At 44.0% G+C, this 17,008-nt stretch overlaps 1 protein-coding gene across 12 annotated transcripts; it reads right to left on the bottom strand.

Annotated features, from left to right (window-relative positions):
- Positions 1 to 16,608, bottom strand: LOC100194721 (RNA binding protein fox-1 homolog 1-like). 12 transcript variants are annotated; one of them, XM_014201674.2, is made up of 12 exons: positions 16,205 to 16,608; positions 7,043 to 7,279; positions 4,127 to 4,306; positions 3,956 to 4,009; positions 3,736 to 3,828; positions 3,590 to 3,647; positions 3,210 to 3,293; positions 2,709 to 2,847; positions 2,547 to 2,601; positions 2,378 to 2,445; positions 1,499 to 1,580; positions 1 to 1,342 (listed from the first exon to the last, which is right to left on the bottom strand). In XM_014201674.2, the coding sequence occupies exons 1-12, from the start codon at positions 16,289 to 16,291 to the stop codon at positions 1,298 to 1,300; spliced, it is 1,182 nt and encodes a 393-aa protein (XP_014057149.1). In that variant the 5' UTR covers positions 16,292 to 16,608; the 3' UTR covers positions 1 to 1,297. The 12 variants fall into 12 exon arrangements, with proteins under 12 accessions (XP_014057149.1, XP_014057155.1, XP_014057157.1 ...); XM_014201680.2 differs by having other exon boundaries at positions 3,234 to 3,293; positions 16,205 to 16,607; XM_014201682.2 differs by having other exon boundaries at positions 2,547 to 2,586; positions 3,234 to 3,293; positions 16,205 to 16,606.
- Between the last annotated feature and the right edge of the window lie 400 nt (positions 16,609 to 17,008).

Here is a 17,008-nt window from a genome sequence, read left to right on the forward strand (position 1 = left end):
GAAAGGGAAAAAGAAACAATGTTTTATTGAGAGGTCAACAGCAAATAAACAACAGTGAAGCTAGAGTACAGGATAGAGAAGGAGAGATGGACCCATAGAACTAGAACTCATCTGATTCTTTCTATGGATGGAACACAGATTCTCAAACAGAATGGAGAGATGCAGGCGAGAGAACAGGAAGAGGAAACCAGACACAACGTCATAGAGTTTAACAGGACAGAGGAAATAAGGGAAAGCACCATAGAGGTTACAGGCTCGTCAGGCAGAGCGAAGTAAAACCCAGAATGAGGCTGCCATAGAAAAATGATAAAGTGGGTTAGGGAAGTTTGTCGAATAGCTAGTATTTAGCATTGAGCATTATGTAAGCAGAGAGAAGATGGATAGAAGCTCAACAATGAAAATAAGAAAAAATGTTTTGTTACAGTTAATTTGTTGACAGAGAAGTAATGGCTCCTGAATGCTTTTTTGACAAGTGAAACATTTTTAGAATCAGAGGTAGATTATTAGGAAAGCAAAAACATAAGTACATTTTATGCAAACTATAGTTTTAGGGTTCTACAAGCATTTAAAAAAAGATTACTGTGCACATTAACAATACCAGTGACATTGCTGTCTCTCATAGCTTGTGCTTTGAATATTGATGTCATCACATACTCCCACACACAAGCACACACACACTTCAACGTCCTCAAACATCATTGACAAAACCAGTGTCATCAAAAAGAAGTAATTTAACTGTATAAAATGTCATTGTACTCTACAATTTGACTCTTGAAAAGTCAAAAGCTCAGACGTTGATCAAAACCTTTTTTACAAAGGTCACCATGTAGAGAAACCAGTATTGTTGTGCCACTTGAGTTGCAGTATTGCACCATGAAGTCCAGCCAATGAAAAATAAAATGGCTCACATTCAACTCTCTCTGTTAGAATAGTGAAAGAGTAGCTTATAACCCAGGTACAGAGGCAGAAATCTTTACATTCTTAAACCCTGGAACAAATCAGTGGCACAAACAATACAGATTAAGTGTAAAATAAAGGTTTTAAATAACTGTCTATACATTAGATCAGGCTCTTTATCCTATATGTATTCTCTGATAGAATAAATAGTGAAAAGCTACTACAGTATTTACACGTCCAGTCGGTTGGATTTGACCGTCTCCAAGTGGAGGGAGTCAGACAGGAGGTGACACAGAGCTCAGTGATGTCATAACCTGTCCTGCGTTGTTGTCCTGGGACTGGCCAATCCCGGACGAGGTGGCGGGGTCACAGAACGGCTTCCAGGCTCCCATTGGGCAGCTCAGTAAGGGGTGAAGCGGTTGTATCCTCCTCTGTACAGACTGGCCTAGAAATAAGTACAAGATATGATAGATGGAGGTGAACCCTTTTTGAGGCTCGATTAAAGTCTGTCTCGTGGCTAGAAACAATGGTCTGGATGACTTAGTGGGTCACATGAACACTTTAAACGTTGGTACTGCTTATGAGTATTAAAGAGGCTCACCATTGTTCCGACGCCGTATGTTGCAGTGGGTCCCACTGAATGGTGGTAGGGATCCGTTGCAGCAGCATAAACTCGGCCATATCTGATGGACAGACAAAACAAAACCCCAAATGAGAAAACATACTAAACCAGCATGGTCTCATAGACTAGACAAAACATAGTTAACAAGAATCTGGGACACTCAAGTTAGTATGATATGTAACGTTTGATACAGTTACATTAGACAGAAGGTTACTTAAGGCAAAACCAAAAGGAGGGTGGTTGGTCAGGGTGGATGGTTGGGCGTTTAACGCAAACGTCATGTTCGAATTTCGTCACGGACAACTTTGGCATTTTAGCTAGAAACTTTGCAACTACTTACTACTTTTTAGCTACTTTGTAACTACTTTGCATGTCAGCTAACTCTTCCCCTAACCCTTTAACATAACTCCTAAACCCTAACCTTAACCCTAGCCTTAACCCCTAGCCAATGTTAGCGTTAGCCACCTAGCTAACGTTAGCCACAACAAATTGGAATTCGTGTCATGCATATTGCAAATTCTTAACATATTGTACAAATTGTTGTCATTCGTAACATATCATATGAAATGGATGATGGACATCCACAAATGAATACATACCATACCAAACGTAACATATGATTCTAATTTGAGTGTCCTGGATTTTCATTCACTATGTCTGTCCAGGTTACTAAACAGGTGTGCTAGTATTGTGTTAGAACTAACAGTGAGACCCCATAGACCAGACTTGAAGACCACAGAACCTCAACATTAGAGTGCTGCTTATCTCATGTTCTAAGTCCCTTTTTGAAGGAAAAAGTCCTTGGAATCCTCATACAAACACAGTCAACATTGTCAGTCATTGGGCGCTGCTGCTCACCCATCACTGTATGTTGCTGTGGCAGCGGATGGTGACTGGGCAACTCTGTACGCTGCAGGATACCCGCCCTGATAGGGAAAAAGACATTCAGAGACAAGGTAAGCTTTTAGCTAAACACAAGGTAGACAGCCTGAAATAAGCTGAAATCAGAAGAAAAATGTCCACTTACATAGACTTCAGCTCCATATAATCCATCTTGGTACAGGACACTGAAAGGAGACATTCTATCATTCACACATTAAACAGTGAAAATGAAATCATTTACTTACACTCACAATGGAAATGGTTATTCATTTTAAAATAGATTTTTTGAAGCTAGAAATGATCTTACCCAGGGTAGGCGGGCATGGCAGTGGGTGCGGCTGCAGCAGCTGAGCGAATTGTGTTGTAGACAGCCCGGCCCCGCCCACGCAGTGGTGAGCCCCGATAGGCCAGGGTGGGAGCAGCTACGGGGTAGGGGAAACTGGCAACTGAGGAGAGAGAGAAAGAGAGAGAGCTTACAGTACCCACTAGGATATGTACTGTAGCCACCCTGCCTTTATAAGCAGGTTTATTGACTACCCCAAGGGAGCATGCTTTCTTGGAGCCATCGATAAGAGAGATTGAGTATCACAGGTGGGATCTGAACCTGGGTCTCCCGCTCGGGAAGCCCACGTCTTAACCATTAGACCAACATAGTATTCCTCCTTGGTGATGAGGTAGCAAGGCCTCAACACAAGAGTCTGACTGACCTCCGCTACAAGGGGTCATGAATTCCGATTGGGTTTGATAGGGATACAGTACTAGAACATATATTACAAGGACAAGCTAATATTGAAGTAATCAAACTCACCCGAAAACTCACATTGAAACTCACCGGTGTAGAGTTCAGGTGCATACATCGCTCCCATGACAGGGTTGATCTTCCATCCAGGGGCTACGGAGAGAGAGAGAGAGAGAGAGAGAGAGAGAGAGAGAGAGAGAGAGAGAGAGAGAGAGAAGTTAAGAGAGAGAGAGAGAAATAGAGAGAGAAATAGAGAAAAGGATAGAGATGTTGAGAGAAGGAGAGAGAGGTTAAACAACAAGTAAAGGAAGAAAGAGACAGTGGAGATCATGGAGATTAAGGGGAACACACAGACACAGTTCAGAAGTACAGAGTGCATGTCCAACCCCTCCCACATGCCACGGAAAGATGTGTCCAAATAACTTTAGGTATCTTACTTGAAACCTCACCATTCACAAGAGGTGTTTGGGGCTTCTTGGTGACGATTCTGGCTGTAGCATTGTTCACCTGCACAGACAGAGGGTACAATTTCTTAGACAGACAGACAGATAAACAGATATTCAAGATAGACATACTATAGATAGTTATTCCTCACTTCAACCTTCCTCCCCTCAACAATCGTTCCGTTCAGTTTTTCCCTTGCTCGGTCTGCCTCCATTGCGCTCTCAAAGGTCACGAACCCAAAACCCTGAGAGACGGAAGGAGAAACATTTCTGATTGTCCAACTTGTCATTGTCTTGGTAAGGCAAAAAACAATAGGGCAACCAGGTTTCATTCGTTCAGTTTGTAATTTCTGATATTGAGGGGTCTCTCACCTTTGACCCTCTCTCATTAAAGATAATCTCCACATCCAGGATCTTGCCAAATTGCTGAAAGACAAAACCAGATCACAATCTTGTCCACAGGTTATCACTGAGGTTATAAGAGATTACATAATGTTTCGTAGGATAATAAACCTGGACATAACCACTAGTTGTGTCTCTCACCCCAAACATCTGTCTGAGGTCCGGGTCTCTGAAGCGGAAGGGGATGTTGGAAACATGGAGACGCTTGGGCTGGGCCTTGCCTGACCCCTCCTCATCGCTACCACTTCCTGCTCCGCCCCCTGATGACACTGACACGCTCAGAGCCTGGGAGTCAGAGGTCACCGGAACCAGGGCATCGTCCTGGGAGACAGAAGAGGAGGAGGAGAGGAAGAAGAAGAGGAGGAAAAGGAAGAATAGAGGAGATGAGGAGGAAAGAAAGGAAGTGAAGGAAGGGGAAAGGAAGGAGAGAAGTGAAGGAAGAAGAGGAGGAAGAGAATAGACAGAGGAAGAGCAGGAGAAGAAGAACAAGAAGGAGGAGAGGAGGAGGATAGAAGGACAGAGAACAGGAGAAGAAGAAAAAGAAGGAGGAAAGGATGGGGAGAGGAGGAGGATAGAAGGACAGTGAGCAGGAGAAGGATATAAAAAAGGTTTCAAGGGAAAGGCAGAGAAAGAAGGGGGGAGATTACAGAGGAAACTAAGGACATGTTACCAATTGGTCCATGCACTTGTACACCTCTGAATAGACAACTAATACCATTCCATCGATTCCATTCCAGCCATTACAATGAGCCCGTCCTCCTATAGCTCCTGCCACCAGCCTCCTCTGATGTACATTAACAAAATATTAGGCTACATAGTCATGTTGATTCAGTTATAACAACCAGCCAATACCGAAAGTAACAGCTCCCCCAACAGAAATACTTTGGAGGAACTGTAACTAAATACAATATCATACTGAACATAATTGTGATGAATTATACTTAGAAATTCATAATAACTAGGTAGTTCAGGTGACATAGATTATATAGACACGTAAACGGTAAACCTGCAGGAATACATTTTCATAATATAATCTCATTAAAATGCCCCCATGCAAAACCATACAGGATATAGTAATGTGCTTCAAAACCAAAACATCCACTATCCCAAAATGCACCACGATGCCAGTGTCTGTCTATTGGTCCTCCAAAAACCAAGGGATTATATGAGTCCAAACAAGAAAATTAAGATGAAAAAAATATTACACCAAAAAATGAGTGAGCGAGAGCAGTGGGGGAGATAGGAGAGAGGGAGCAGAGTGCAATGTGAAAGGAAGAAATATCTTTAAATTGAAAATCAAAGTGAATGCAGGCTTGAAAGAAGTCAGATAAATATTAATGCAAATCAAAATACAGATCCTAATATGCAGAAATGAAAACAGGTATTATTAGCATAATATAGGAAGGCTGATAGAAAGAGATGTGCACAATGTCTTCAGAGCAACGATAAATAATAAATTAAACAAAAAGATAAAGTGAACAAGGCAGAAACTTGGGCAAAAAGCTTAGGTTGGGGTGAGGAGTGGGAGCTGGGAGGCATAGTGCCGGGCAGGGTCAAAGTTGAACGTTCTAAATGTCAGTTTGGGGTCACGGTGCTGCTTTTTTCTGCCAAAGGTTAAAGATCATTACTCAAGATTCCGAGGGGGCATGTATTAATAAGTGGGGTAGAAACAGAGGGAGAGGGATAGAGAGACACATTCACGCAGAGAGAGAGAGAGAGAGAGAGAGAGAGAGAGAGAGAGAGAGAGACAGCTTCACACAAACACATACAGTACATACAGGCTACTACTGTGTTGTTATATACTGGCTTCCCATGGCAGCATGGTTCACACAAACACCACCACCTCCTCATCATCCTCACACACACACACCAGAAACAGGCTTTGGGGAAGTGGGACAGTGAAGAGAGGGGAGGAGGGAGTGGAAGAAAGGGGTGGGTGGGTTGGGTTGGATGTTGGTGTCATGTCACGATGCAAAATTGATTTCTGAACCTGGCTGATATTTCGGAGGGGGAGGGGTCACCCGTTCGGCCTCCCCCGTTGACCCCACCTCCATGATGTGTGGCGGCGTCTCAACTTTCCCCGAAAATCAGGACGGACCTTGTAAGTCAGGGGCTCTAGTGATGGAATATATAAATGTGGCCATGACATCAGAAAGAGCTGCTGAGGCAGGGAAAAGGACTTCACAGTCACAATGCATTGACCTTTATTCACCATTCACCTCTGTCTTTGTCTAGAGTAATAACCTACAGTATATAAAACCTACCAGGACACTGGACATAAACATTCATGTTCATGTTTTCCTCATTATAAGTTCATAAACTGGGCCTTGTTCCTAATGAAAATACATAAGATCCCATCAAATACATGTCATTTTGTGCTGTAGGCAATATGAAAATAAATAGTAGGAAATATTACATTGAACCTTGATAACTTACCTAATAACTTATGCCATACAATATACCAAAATACATTTAAATTATAATCCTACATTTAAATACTGTGTTGTTCCATTCTCCTGTGTTTTCTCCTGTAACTTCTCCTTTCTCAACTTGCTTTACCCCAAACCCCTACCAGTAACCCGGTGCATGATTTTACACAGACATACTGCATGTTAACGGCTTTGGGATTACCTGCTCTATTTCCAGATAAATGGGAGAGGGAACGAGAGAAGGAAAGAGATAGAGAGAGATGGGGGGGATTCACTTTCAAAAATGAATCTCCTCTCAGCTGCCCCTATCTGCTCTGCTGTGCGCCAGAGGAGATTCCCCTACATGGGCACAGGAGTGGAGGTGGGGAGCTAAACATAGAAGTAGCAGGGGCCTCTGTGTGTGTGTGTTCCATGTTACTGACAAAGAATTTCCTCAAACTTTGTGTGACATGTTGTCGTTGATTAGAATAAAGTCCCCTCCTAGAAATAGGTTACAAACAACATGTGATTCCCCCATATACACATACAGTAGCTACATAATCTTGATTACAAAGTATCTCTGTCTCTCTATCTTTCCTGGACACTATTTCTATAGTCCCACACCTACAGTCTATCATGTTGTTCTTACCGTGCTAATGGCTGCCAGAGTGTCAGCCCCTTCGTGTTGCGGGCCCTGATAGACTCTGAGCTGGTGATGCTCCTGGTACTCTGAGTTGGGGTGGGCGGGACTATAGTCTAGGGGAGGAAGTCTGCCTGCAGGTGTGGGAGGAGCTTGTCCTGGTGGAGGGTATGAGGGAGGCTGGGCATAGACCTGGGGGAGGGTGGGGTCACCACTGCCGGGGCCGGCCTCCTGGCCAGGGCCTCCCTGGGATTGGATGAGAGAAGAGAATCAGTCAATAATCAATCAAAATAACATTGTCATAGTATCTATCCAACCTAGCTGTAGGATAAACCATATTGAAATTGTAATAGTGGGTGACACTTGTTATAAGAAACAAAATAATCAATTACTAATCACCAGATTATTCCTGAATTACATTAAAAATAGACCTTTTCGATTCACAGCATACATTCATTGACAATGTGTGACTGCCCATAGAATCATCTCTAATTTAAGCACAAAGACCTCGGGCTTCTTAAAAGTCATTTTCTCTGAGTCTTTGAGTCTAAATATCACCTGGGAAATGTCTTATGGTTGAGTGGTGCTGGGCAGCTTAGATTTGCACAGCTGGTACAAAACTAGAGGACCTTAAGAAAGATCCACACAACAAACCCATTCATACAGTACAGCTCACTGTGATATGTATACTATTCCTTTTGAGTATTCATTCAGGATTCAGCATCCTTTGGAAAAGAGTATCTGGCAAATATCCAATACTTTACCACTTATGCCAAAACAGTGCACCTACAAACACTTCATTGTAATGAAAAATCAACTCAGCACAAAACTTATTCCAGACTAATACCTTCAACATCATCATATAATCAATGTACCAAATCCATTCCAATCCATTGATTCTTCAAAGTACCAAAATAAACAGCAAGAAAGCAGAGAGTTCACACAGTGAGGTGACCAGTTCTCACACAATGAAAAGTGATAGTGGTGACACAGACACAACAGGAGAATAGATGATTGTCTTACCCCGTCACTGCATATCTGATTCTCTGGTACATTGTCCAACAACTGCCACATGTTTTAATGCCGGCTTCCACCCGCCCACTACACCGTAAGTTCTACTTAACCACCAATCACATGACAGGAGTGCTGGGGGGAGGTGGAGCTGGGGGGGCTATGCCAGCTGTGGTCATTTGTACCTGTCAATCACTTTTAACCGCCCCCCTCCGCACAGAAACACACAAAAAACTTAGGAGCTACACAAAAATGTGTAATTTCTACATGAAAAGCTAAAACTGTAGCCGTACTTCAAATTGCCCACTAAAAGGCCACCTCTAAGAATACTATCCTTATTATTACCCTGTAATTGCTGACGTACTGCCTTTTAAATATTCCTATGTCTTGTAAATATTCATATCATTCCAATACCTTCTTTTTGACCAGACTCTTTGAAGAGACAAAAGCAGGCAGGAAATATCTGGGTAGCTTTATATCTTTCACATTAAAACACAGTAATAAACCCTTATATCTCTACTCTGAAACTGACCAGAAGTCAACCAGAAGATTGGCAGAGCCATTAGAAGATTTTTATGTTGTCCTTTACAGTTGTAAACATAGTAAGTGTCACACGGTCTAAAGGTAATTTAATACAGATTCATGTTGTTCTCTCCAACCTCTTCTCCTCCTCCTCCCTCATCTCTCTCTATCTGTCCATCAGCTGTTGCACTCATCGGATGGGGGGAGATAGGACTGATGGTGAAATTGAAGAGGGCGAAGTGGAGGGAAGGTATGAAAGCTGATCTGATCATTTAAACCTTGTATGATCAGCTGATTCTGATATGTAACACAGGGAGAGTGTCCTACATTCTCATAGGTCTAACAGGACAGTGTGGCTACTGCAGGTAAAACCGCAGCATCAAAGGTCTTACTAAAATATAAACTAACACTCACACTTGTCTTTTCCTACTAGCACCGACTTTGCTGATAACTTCATTTATTGAGGAACAACGTAGTTAGTTTCTATGACAGTGATGTGTGGTTGTCCCACCTAGCTATCTTATGATGAATGCACTAACTGTAAGTCACTCTGGATAAGAGCATCTGCTAAATGACTAGCATGTAAATGTAATGCTAAATATAAGATATACTATCTTAGTTCACCAGGAGTGGAAAAGGAACACCTTGTCTGTGTAGGTCTCAGATTCTTCCTATCAAACATCAGGGGTTTTAGTACAAAGTACAGGATTTCTCTTCACAGACCACACAGGTGTTCCTCCTATACCTCTGAATTCTTACTTTAGAAATTCCACTAGAAGATGGTCAGGAATGAGACTGATACCATCTTGAATGTATTAGGTCCCTAGAATAGATTTACAGGCATATCATTTACAAGGTTAGTCATTTAGCAGATCATCTTACATAGTGCTTTCAAATGGGCCAAAACAACAACCATGTAAAAAGATCATAGTAAAACCTTTAAAGATAAAATGTTTTTACATGTACTACTCTGCATCCTGTCTGCTAATATTGGAAGGCATGGGTGTTGTATATCTGGGTTTATTCCAGGGTTGACGCATAATAATTCAGAAACTGTCCTTTTAGCTTTCACATGGCAGATCCTGGCGATCAGTACACACAGTAACTGGGCCATGTTAGAGGACATGTCAACACCGACACACATGCCTGTATTGTGTCCCCCGCCCCACCTCACCCCCCCAATATCTGACCTTCCCAAGCTCACACCATACATGGAGTGTCTGACAGGGGGAGATAATAGAATCTATTTGATACTAGCACTGGCCACCTTCACACACACTCCCTTTCTTTGTCTCCCACTCCCAGTACAGTATTACATTGTCAGCAAACAAACATTATACACAGTATCTCTCCATGTGTCTCAACTTTATTCCTTGCAGTCTTTTTTTGATTGCCATTTGTTCCCCTCTGTCCTTCCTCCCCCTATTCAGCTGTCAGGTCTCAGGGTCAAAGGTCACCGGCTCTGAGACAGGTGGTTGCTGGGACAGCTGCTGGAGGATTTACACTCCGAAGACGACAGGAAACTGCTGATGTGCCCTTTAAGAGGGCTCATATAGTGGGGGATACAAACGCACAGACAAAAAAACACTGACACACCCTATGGCCTACTTCATTCACTATGTTTACACTGAGTGTACAAAACATCTTTCCATGACACAGACTGACCAGGTGAATCCAGGTGAAAGCTATGCTACCTAATTGATGTCACCTGTTAAAACCACTTAAGTCAGTGTAAATGAAGGGGAGAAGACAGGTTAATGAAGGATTTTTAAGCCTTGGGACAACTGAGACATGGATTGTGTCGGTGTGCCATTCAGCGGGAGAATGGGCAAGACAAAATATTTAATAACGGGGTATGGTAGTAGGTGCCAGGCGCACAGGTTTGTGTAGGTCAAGAACCGCAACGCTGCTGGATTTCACGCTCAACAGTTTCCCATGTGTATCAAGAATGGTCAACCACCCATCCAGCCAATTTGGCACAACTGTGGAAAGCACTGGAGTCAACATGGGCCAACATCCCTGTGAAATGCTTTTGACACCTTGTAGAGTCCTTGCCCCGACGAATTGAGGCTGTTCTAAGGGCAAAAGGGGGTGCAACTCAATATTAGGAAGGTGTTCTTAATGATTTGTACACTCAAGTGTATATTACATAGAGTACAGTAATATGGAACAGGTAATATGATCACAAACACAGATCGTCAGACATTTTACTCCGCTGGTATGTTCTGATCATAGCACAGTACACTGGTCCTCATCCCCCTACTTAGGCTACACACTATCAGGATATCAGTGTCCCCCTTATCTGCATGACATGGGAGCCTTCTCTCTCTGTGTTAATCTACTTTTCAAGGAACAGGCTAAAAATACAGGGGCTGTGACACAGAGAGACAAGGAAGACAGATTCCAGACACACATCATATCTGTGCTGGCATTCACCAACGGGTTGTCAGGGACTCTCTCAAACACACACACACTAAAGTATTTCTATTTACTTCGGATCTGGAATCCCTCAACTGAAGATAACCAGCTAACTACCTACCAGCTATCAGTCAGCAAACCATTGCTAGCGGTCATCAGCGAACCTTTAGCTCGGAAAGCTCCCGCCAGTTCGAACAACGTGACTCAAACCAGACCATAACAGACCTATTATTATTATTATTTTTTAATTCTCCCATATCCCCGGATTCCTACCGCAAACTCTGAACATTTTCATCTGGATCTTCGCAAATAGCTAACCGCAATCCCGGGTGACTACTCCTGGCTAGCCTTTCCATCCCGGAGCAAGCACCAATTAGCCTGAAGCTAGCCCGGCCAGGGCTCCTGTGCTACCACCGAAGCCCACTCCTGGGCTACAATATCCGGACCCCTTCTACTGCCGTCACGGGGCACGGAACCCCGCCGATCCTCTACGACTGGAATACCGACATAATCTGCCCAAGGATTCCAACAGGCCCCTCAGGCGCGACGTCCGCTGAAGGCCCATTCTGCTAACCGCGGCCTACTAGCTACCTAGAGCTACTTAGAACCCTACTAATTCCACGACTGGTCTATCGACGTCACCGCACGAAGAGGCAAAAACAGACTTACCCCCATCGCGACGTCCCCCAAAAGCTAACTTGCTAGCCCCGGTCTGTTAACTGCTAGCTTGCTTGCCCTGGTCTGCTAACTGCTAGCTTGCCTGCCCCGGTCTGCCAACTGCTTGCTTGCTAACCCGGTCTGCTAACTGCTAGCTTGCCAGCCACGGCCTACTAACTGTTAGCATCGGCCTGCTAACTGTCTGAATCGCCGTGTCCCCAGTCAGCCCAACCACTCACTGGACCCATATGTTCACTTGGCTACGCATGCCTCTCTCTAATATCAATATGCCTCGTCCATTACTGTCCTGGTTAGTGATTACTGTCTTATTTCACTGTAGAGCCTCTAGCCCTGCTCAATATGCCTTAACCAACCATGTTGTTCCACCTCCTACATATGCGATGACATCACCTGGTTTAAACGTCTCTAGAGACTATATCTCTCTCATCATTACTCAATGCCTAGGTTTACCTCCAATGTACTCACATCCTACTTTACCTTTGTCTGTACACTATTGCCTTGAATCTATGCTATCGTGCCCAGAAACCTGCTCCTTTTACTCTCTGTTCCGAACGTGCAAGATGGCCAGTTCGTATAGCTTTTAGCCGTACCCTTATCCTACTTCTCCTCTGTTCCTCTGGTGATGTGGAGGTTAATCCAGGTCCTGCAGTGCCTAGCTCCACTCCCACTCCCCAGGTGCTCTCATTTGTTGACTTCTGTAACCGTAAAAGCCTTGGTTTCATGCATGTTAACATTAGAAGCCCACTCCCTAAGTTTGTTTTACTCACTGCTTTAGCACACTCTGCCAACCCGGATGTCTTAGCCGTGTCTGAATCCTGGCTTAGGAAAACCACCAAAAACCCTGAAATCTCCATCGCTAACTATAACATTTTCCGCCAAGATAGAACTGCCAAAGGGGACGATGTTGCAATCTACTGCAAAGATAGCCTGCAGAGTTCTGTATTACTATCCAAGTCTGTACCCAAACAATTCGAGCTTCTACTTCTAAAGATTCACCTTTCCAGAAACAAGTCTCACTGTTGCCACTTGCTATAGACCTCCCTCTGCCCTCGATACCATATGTGAATTGATTGCCCCCCATCTATCTTCTGAGCTCGTGCTACTAGGTGACCTAAACTGGGACATGCTTAACACCCCGGCCATCCTACAATCTAAGTTTGATGCCCTCAATCTCACACAAATTATCAATGAACCTACCAGGTACCACCCCAAATCTGTAAACACGGGCACCCTCATAGATATCATCCTAACTAACTCGCCCTCCAAATACACCTCTGCTGTTTTCAATCAAGATCTCAGCGATCACTGCCTCATTGCCTGCATCCGTAATGGGTCTGAGACCAAACGACCACCCCTCATCACTGTCAAACGCTCCCTAAAACACTTCTGCGAGCAGGCCTTTCTAATCGACCTGGCCGGGGTATCCTGGAATGACATTGACCTCATCCCGTTAGTAGATGATGCCAGGCTATTCTTTAAAAGTGCCTTCCTCACCATCTTAAATAAGCACGCCCCACTCAAAAAAATGTAGAACTAGGAATAGATATAGTCCTTGGTTCACTCCAGACCTGTCTGCCCTTGACCAGCACAAAAACATCCTGTGGCGTTCTGCATTAGCATCGAATAGCCCCCGTGATATGCAACTTTTCAGGGAAGTTAGGAACAAATATACACAGGCAGTTTGAAAAAGCTAGCCTTAGCTTTTCTAACAGAAATTTGCATCCTGTAGTACTAACTCAAAAAAGTTCTGGAACACTGTAAAGTCCATGGAGAATAAGAGCACCTCCTCCCAGCTGCCCACTGCTCTGAGGCTAGGAAACACCACCGATAAATCCACTATAATTGAGAATTTCAATAAGCATTTCTCTACAGCTGGCCATGCTTTCCACCTGGCTACCCCTACCCCGGTCAACTGCCCGGCACCCTCCACAGCAACCCGCCAAAGCCCCCACCATTTCTCCTTCACCCAAATCCAGATAGCTGATGTTCTGAAAGAGCTGCAAAATCTGGGCCCATACAAATAATCTGCCGAAATTGTTGCAACCCCTATTACTAGCCTGTTCAACCTATCTTTCGTATCGTCTGAGATTCCCAAAGATTGGAAAGCTGCCGCGGTCATCCCCCTCTTCAAAAGGGGGTGACACTCTAGACCTATATCTATCCTACCCTGTCTTTCTAAGGTCTTCGAAAGCCAAGTTAACAAACAGATTACCGACCATTTCGAATCCCACCGTACCTTCTCCGCTATGCAATCTGGTTTCAGAGCTGGTCATGGGTGCACCTCAGCCCCGCTCAAGGTCCTAAACAACATCATAACCGCCATCGATAAGAGACATTACTGTGCAGCCGTATTCATCGACCTGGCCGAGGCTTTCGACTCTGTCAATCACGACATTCTTATTGGCAGACTCGACAGCCTTGGTTTCTCAAATGATTGCCTCGCCTGGTTTACCAACTACTTCTCTGATAGAGTTCAGTGTGTCAAATCGGAGGGCCTGTTGTCCGGACCTCTGGCGGTCTCTATGGGGGTGCCACAGGGTTCAATTCTCGAGCCGACTCTCTTCTCTGTATACATCAATGTTGTTGCTCTTGCTGCTGGTGATTCTCTGATCCACCTCTACGCAGACGACACCATTCTGTATACTTCTGGCCCCTCTTTGGACACTGTGTTAACTAACCTCCAGATGAGCTTCAATGACATACAACTCTCCTTCCGTGGCCTCCAACTGCTCTTAAACGCAAGTAAAACTAAATGCATGCTATTCAATCGATCACTGCCCGCACCTGCTCGTCCATCCAGCATCACTACTCTGGACGGCTCTGACTTAGAATACGTGGACAACTACAAATACCTGGGTGTCTGGTTAGACTGTAAACTCTCCTTCCAGACTCACATTAAGCATCTCCAATCCAAAATTAAATCTAGAATCGGCTTCCTATATCGCAACAAACCATCCTACACTCATGCTGCCAAACATACCCTCGTAAAACTGACCATCCTACCGATCCTCGACTTCGGTGATGTCATCTATAAAATAGCCTCCAACACTCTACTCAGCAAACTGGATGCAGTCTATCACAGTGCCATCCGTTTTGTCACCAAAGCCCCATACACTACCCACCATTGCGACCTGTACGCTCTCGTTGGTTGGCCCTCGCTTCATACTCGTCGCCAAACCCACTTACTACAGGTTATCTACAAGTCTCTGCTAGGTAAAGCCCCGCCTTATCTCAGCTCACTGGTCACCATAGCAGCACCCACTCGTAGCACGCGCTCCAGCAGGTATATCTCACGGGTCACCCCCAAAGCCAATTCCTCATTTGGTTGTCTTTCCTTCCAGTTCTCTGCTGCCAATGACTGAAACGAACTGCAAAAATCTCTGAAGCTGGAGACTCATATCTCCCTCACTAGCTTTAAGTACCAGCTGTCAGAGCAGCTCACAGATCACTGCACCTGTACATAGCCCATCTGTAAACAGCCCATCTAACTACCTCATCCCCATACTGTTATTTATTTATTTATCTTGCTCCTTTGCACCCCAGTATCTCTACTTGCACATTCATCTTCTGCACATTTACCATTCCAGTGTTTAATTGCTATATTGTAATTATTTCGCCACCATGGCCTATTTATTGCCTTAACTTACCTCATTTGCACTCACTGTATATAGACTTTTTTTTATTTTGTTCTACTGTATTATTGACTGTATGTTTTGTTTATTCCATGTGTAACTCTGTGTTGTTGTATGTGTCAAATTGCTATGCTTTATCTTGGCCAGGTCGCAGTTGAAAATGAGAACTTGTTCTCAACTAGCCTACCTGGTTAAATAAACATGAAATAAAAATAAATAAATAAATAAACACACACACTAACAAAACCACCTGCTGGCACCACTGAGACCTGCAGATGAAATATAACTGCCAGTGTGTCATTGCATTTAAAACCAATGGGTTTGGCCCTATCAACAGTATTTAGGCCTCGATGCAGCCATTAGCAATCTCATGACACAAATCTACACTGGCAACCAGTTGCTGTGAACAACCACATCATTTTGCTGTGAACTACTCTGAACTAAACATCATAATTTGGATTATTTTGAAATCTAGTTCAATAAACCACTTTGCTATCATCATCATGACAAACACAAACAGTTTCATTTATAATGTGTAATACCGGGTCTGAATACATTTAATCTGAATGTCCCTTTCCATTTCACAAACAGGCCCTCCAACCTGTTGTTTGTGTCATGATGACATGTCATTCCCCGGGCCAGTGATTCAGCATATCCAGTGACTCAAAACCAAACTATCTCAATGACGCTTGAGATGAGAGCCATGTATACAGAATTCAATGGGGACCATGTTTGCACCAACAGCTATGCAGGATAGTTTGCCAATCTCTGTATGTGGCTCTGGGTCTACTGACAGAGTACCAAGAAAGACATCCAATGTTACACACCCGGCCTAAAACATGGTAGGAACAAGGAGAGAGAAGGAAAAGGAAAACAGAGGGATTGAGAGAAAGAGACAGAGGTAGATTACCTGTACTAGGCTGGGGTAACATTGGGCACCCTGGGGATAGACGGGCAGTCCGTAAGGCTGAAGAATCATTGTAGGAGAAGAGAGCATGGTGCACAGCCCGAAAACCACCAGGAGAGAGGGAACGGTGGGGAGATGGGAGGACAAGAGAAGGTGAAGGGGGAAAGGGAGAGGATGGTATGCTCAGAGGAGATGAAAAAACAAGGCAGGAAAATCTAAGAAGTTTGAGTAGAATCCAAGTGATGAAAACACAGAAGGTCCAAGTGAATGAGAGGAAGAGCTGTAAAGTCAGAAGGATAACTGTCAACAGTCAACCTCTCAGCTTTAAAAAATAAAAACAAACTCCCTAAACTAAGAAACAGCCAGCCTGTCTAGGTAGGAAGACAGGATATGGCAGAGAAGTTAGAAAGAACACTGCTGTCTGTCTGTCAGCCTGTCAGTTGGTCGGTCTGACAGACAGAAACACATGTAAAGGGTCTCGTTTCAGGGTGTTATAAATAATCCCCGTCTCTCTCCCTGCCACCCCCCTCAGTCTGTCAATTAGCCTACTACTAGGTACCATATGCACGCTCTTCTGTTGTGAGCGCACGTGCAACATGTCGTTTGAGTGGGTGTGGTGGTTAGTAGGCTATCACTTTTCTAAAAGCATTAGCTACCCTTACAAAAAAAATGAATGAATCAACACACTCAGACTGGTCCATTTGTGGTGTGTACATGTCTGCTCTCTGTCTCCCAGTAGCACTAACAGTGGTGGCTGTCAGAGATTTGTGACAACTGGGTCTCTTTCACACACACACACACACACAC

This window comes from Salmo salar, chromosome ssa05 (genome assembly GCF_905237065.1).
Source record: "Salmo salar chromosome ssa05, Ssal_v3.1, whole genome shotgun sequence".
Classification (NCBI taxonomy): domain Eukaryota; kingdom Metazoa; phylum Chordata; class Actinopteri; order Salmoniformes; family Salmonidae; genus Salmo; species Salmo salar.

Excerpts from the sequence above, each read along its gene's own strand:
- LOC100194721 (XM_014201672.2), bottom strand. The coding sequence starts at position 16,291 with ATGCTCTCTTCTCCTACAATGATTCTTCAGCCTTACGGACTGCCCGTC. Across the intron at positions 4,307-7,042 it reads CTCTGGCAGCCATTAGCACG|GACGATGCCCTGGTTCCGGT; the intron begins GTAAGAACAACA and ends TCTGTCTCCCAG. Across the intron at positions 2,848-3,209 it reads GTTTCAATGTGAGTTTTCGG|TTGCCAGTTTCCCCTACCCC; the intron begins GTGAGTTTGATT and ends CTCTCTCCTCAG.